General features: G+C 43.6%; 1 protein-coding gene across 1 annotated transcript; it reads right to left on the minus strand.

The window, feature by feature from the left end:
* Positions 1-788: 788 nt before the first annotated feature.
* LOC148848703 (BTB/POZ domain with WD40/YVTN repeat-like protein) lies at positions 789-2,900 on the minus strand. Its single transcript, XM_088947955.1, has one exon. The coding sequence runs from the start codon at positions 2,324-2,326 to the stop codon at positions 911-913; it is 1,416 nt and encodes a 471-aa protein (XP_088804081.1). The 5' UTR covers positions 2,327-2,900; the 3' UTR covers positions 789-910.
* Between the last annotated feature and the right edge of the window lie 447 nt (positions 2,901-3,347).

Here is a 3,347-nt window from a genome sequence, read left to right on the forward strand (position 1 = left end):
TAGAAGGGGTTCTAGTTTTTAAACATAGAAAAACTCATGTTATTTTGTTTTATGTGGATTCAAAATTTAACTATATTGTATTAGAGAGCTCATCATTATACTTCACACAAACAAATTTAGACAATAAAATCTAAAGCAACACTAAATCAGAATTTACGCTCAGCATATTTGGACTCCATGAAATTTACACTGAAACTTCAGAATTCTGCATGATCATGCACACAAGATGTTGTGTCAAGGCTCTTCAATTAGACCCAATTGATTCAATTAGCTAATCACCCATCATACAGAGATTTTGTTCCCAACCATGAATTGCTGTATCATGGTAAAACTGCTTAACCTAACAAAAATTTGACAGAAAACTATGGCCCACTGAATTGAAATCAATCCACATCAATTTATCAAATACCTAAAATCGAATTCAACGACAAAAGTAGTGGCAATAATCCATACCCTTTCTTACGTATGCCCAGGAAGATTGCCATAGAACCTGATTGTAATTTGTAATTAATTAGGTTATGTTTGGTCTGAAGGAAAAAGGTAGGAAAAAGAAGGGAAAGACAGAGAAACTTATACAAGGTTTATAAGCCTATCTTTCCTTTCGTTTTCTTTCTCAACCTTTTCCTGCAAATAATAAAAGGTGAGTACAAAATGAGCGCAAATTTATTGCACCATTCTTAATTTCGTCCGAGTTTTGAACGAGATTTTAGATCTAACCAGACGGAGTCCATAAGAAAGAAAAAGATCGAGCAATAAACGCATAAGGTATCTTTCTCCACCAGACCAAAGAACTAAAAAGCTTGCAGCTGCAGAATAGATAGAATTGGCACAGTTTTTTTAACATTACATTGTTGCGATCTTTCTCTCTCTATTGTACAATGAATTCTATACAAGAGCAAGACAAATAATTTCAGAATCCCCTGACTGAACTCTGCCAAACCTCAACAGATTGTTGATCCTTCCTTGTAACAATCATCCTGTTACCCCCAAATGCGAGGTTTGTTATCTTACATCCTCCCACGTCCTTGACTCTACCCATTAAATTTCTCCTGAAAACTCTCCCCCTCAACCCATCTTCACTACTTGTTGGAGAACCCATTAGAACCTCTGACCAGAGCTCTACATCCCCTCCTTTACTGCAAAATACCTGATTTCCATGGCTTTCAATCTTACAGCCAAAACCTTCTTTCTTCCCACTGTTCCCCTTTCTTGCATCACCAAGGCAAACCCATGGATTATCGGCATTAAGCTTCCTCATGTCTGCAAAGAACACCTCGCCGGAATTCACACCGACCTTAAACATTGCAGAGAGAGCATCCGAGACCGTTACATCAGAAAAACAGTCCATCTTCTCCTTCAGTTCCCAAACAACATTGCCGGACCTGATATCCCACAATCTGATGTTACCCAACACCCCAGAAGGCCCTCCATGAGATCCCGATGCCATAAGCATATTGAGACTCGAAACCCACCTCAGTTTGGTCGCCGGGATCGCGGAGTCGATTTCAGCACCATAGATTTCGCAGCGGGCAATTTCCACGACAGGACAGAAACTCCCATGTATATCAAAAACCATGATGGAACTCGAGTTTCGACGGCCGGACTCGAAGCTTGTAAATAAAAAATCGGGAGAAGAACCAATAGCCTGAACCGTGGAACTGGACTTGGTCGAATTCTCCCAATTTAAGGTTTCTCTAATAAAACCCCTGTCAAGGTCCAGAATCTGCATGCCTGAGAAGTCGGTGGCACCGGCCGCGGCGACAGACTGCGAAAGCGCAAGGAGGGAGTCGATAGCGGTGAACTGTGTAAGGATCGTGGATTTCCGACGGAGTGACCAGTCAAATGACGTGATTTTGCTACCGTGAGATACGTGAACGGATCCATAAGGGGTGGTAGAGATGGCAGAGGGGGAATCCCTACCATTGAGAGGCAAAATCAGTGATTTTTCGAGATTGAAGGCTTCGAATTGAGAGGGATTGGATTGAGAGGACACAAGGAGGTTCTCGAGGCCGTAGAATTGGGCTTCAAAGATAAGGTCCTGAAGATCAAAAGCCTTGGCTTTGGAAGGGAGATTACCAGTCCTGAGAAGGGAGAGAAGGATGGAAAAGATCTCAGGGTCTCTGTCTATGAAAGGAACATCTGGCCGAGAAAGAGATGAGGGATTGGAAAGCTTCGAGAGGAGTGAGCCGGAACCAGCTTGGGCCAGGGTTTGTTTGGTGGTCTGGAAGAGTTGCCCACCGACATCAATGGTGATGATACTCGATTCTGGTTTCTTCTGGATGAACACATTCGACGAAGGAAGAATGTCGTCTACAAAAGGAGGCATCCCTAACTAAGCACCGAAAAAGGAAAACCCCCTCCGATGAAAAGAAAAACGGAAAGCCGTCGAGAAAGCAAAAGGATGCGTTTTTTCAGGAGCTTCTCGCCAGTAACTCGTCACCGATCACCGACGGGCCGCGATCTCCGAATTTGTGGTTGTCTCTGTTGTTTTTAAGTAAAACTAGGACAGGCTCCGATCTTGAAGCTGAAGGTTGGTTGAGATCGGGTGGGGGTGGGGGAAAGGTCTTCTAGAAGGTCAAAGTTTTGTGGTCATCTAAAGGTCAAAGAAAATTGTGAAGCCTGGTTTCCCAGCGCCGCCCGATCTGGACCAGTTGGAACACAAACAAACGACACTATTTTCGATTTTCGTCATGTGTTGAGAATGTCTCGTTGTGCACGTATGCCCTGACCCACTGCATGGCGACCATGTATTTGGAACATCTCCTGATGACAAAGTATGGGAGATGTTCCCAATGCACGCTCACGCTGAAAGGGGCGCATGTGGGTCGCTCATGTGATCTTGTATGGTCTTGGGGTGTGTTTGTCTGATGGGTCACTCATTTTTGCTTAATCGCTTGTACGGTTTGTATCTGTTTGCCCATAAGCAGATTTCTTGAGTCCCAAGGCTATTTCTTGATTAATACTTAGGGTTCGTTTGGTTTGTAGTTGGAATCGAAATCGAAATCAGAATGGCCCATTCTTATAGTCTGTTTGGTTCAAACAGGAATGGGATTTCATTCCCAAGGGAGGGGCAAGGAATGACCATTCCTTCAAATGGAGAATGCCATTCCAGCAGGAATGGGAATGGGATTCCAATTCTGCCGAATCAAACAGTTGGAATCGGAACGGGCTATTTCGATTCAGATTCCATACCCCTATTCCCACAAACCAATCAAGGCCTTAGTTTTCACATGAGATGTGGGAATTTTAGGGCACCTGATCCACCCCGATCTTAAGACCCGTTTATCAAAATTATATAGGGTTTGGGTTTTGGCCACATGTAGGGGTGGCCACGATCTGAGCTATTC

Source organism: Nelumbo lutea, chromosome 6, assembly GCF_056320005.1.
Source record: "Nelumbo lutea isolate HS-2025 chromosome 6, American lotus-T2T, whole genome shotgun sequence".
Classification (NCBI taxonomy): domain Eukaryota; kingdom Viridiplantae; phylum Streptophyta; class Magnoliopsida; order Proteales; family Nelumbonaceae; genus Nelumbo; species Nelumbo lutea.

Excerpts from the sequence above, each read along its gene's own strand:
- LOC148848703 (XM_088947955.1), bottom strand. The coding sequence starts at position 2,326 with ATGCCTCCTTTTGTAGACGACATTCTTCCTTCGTCGAATGTGTTCATC.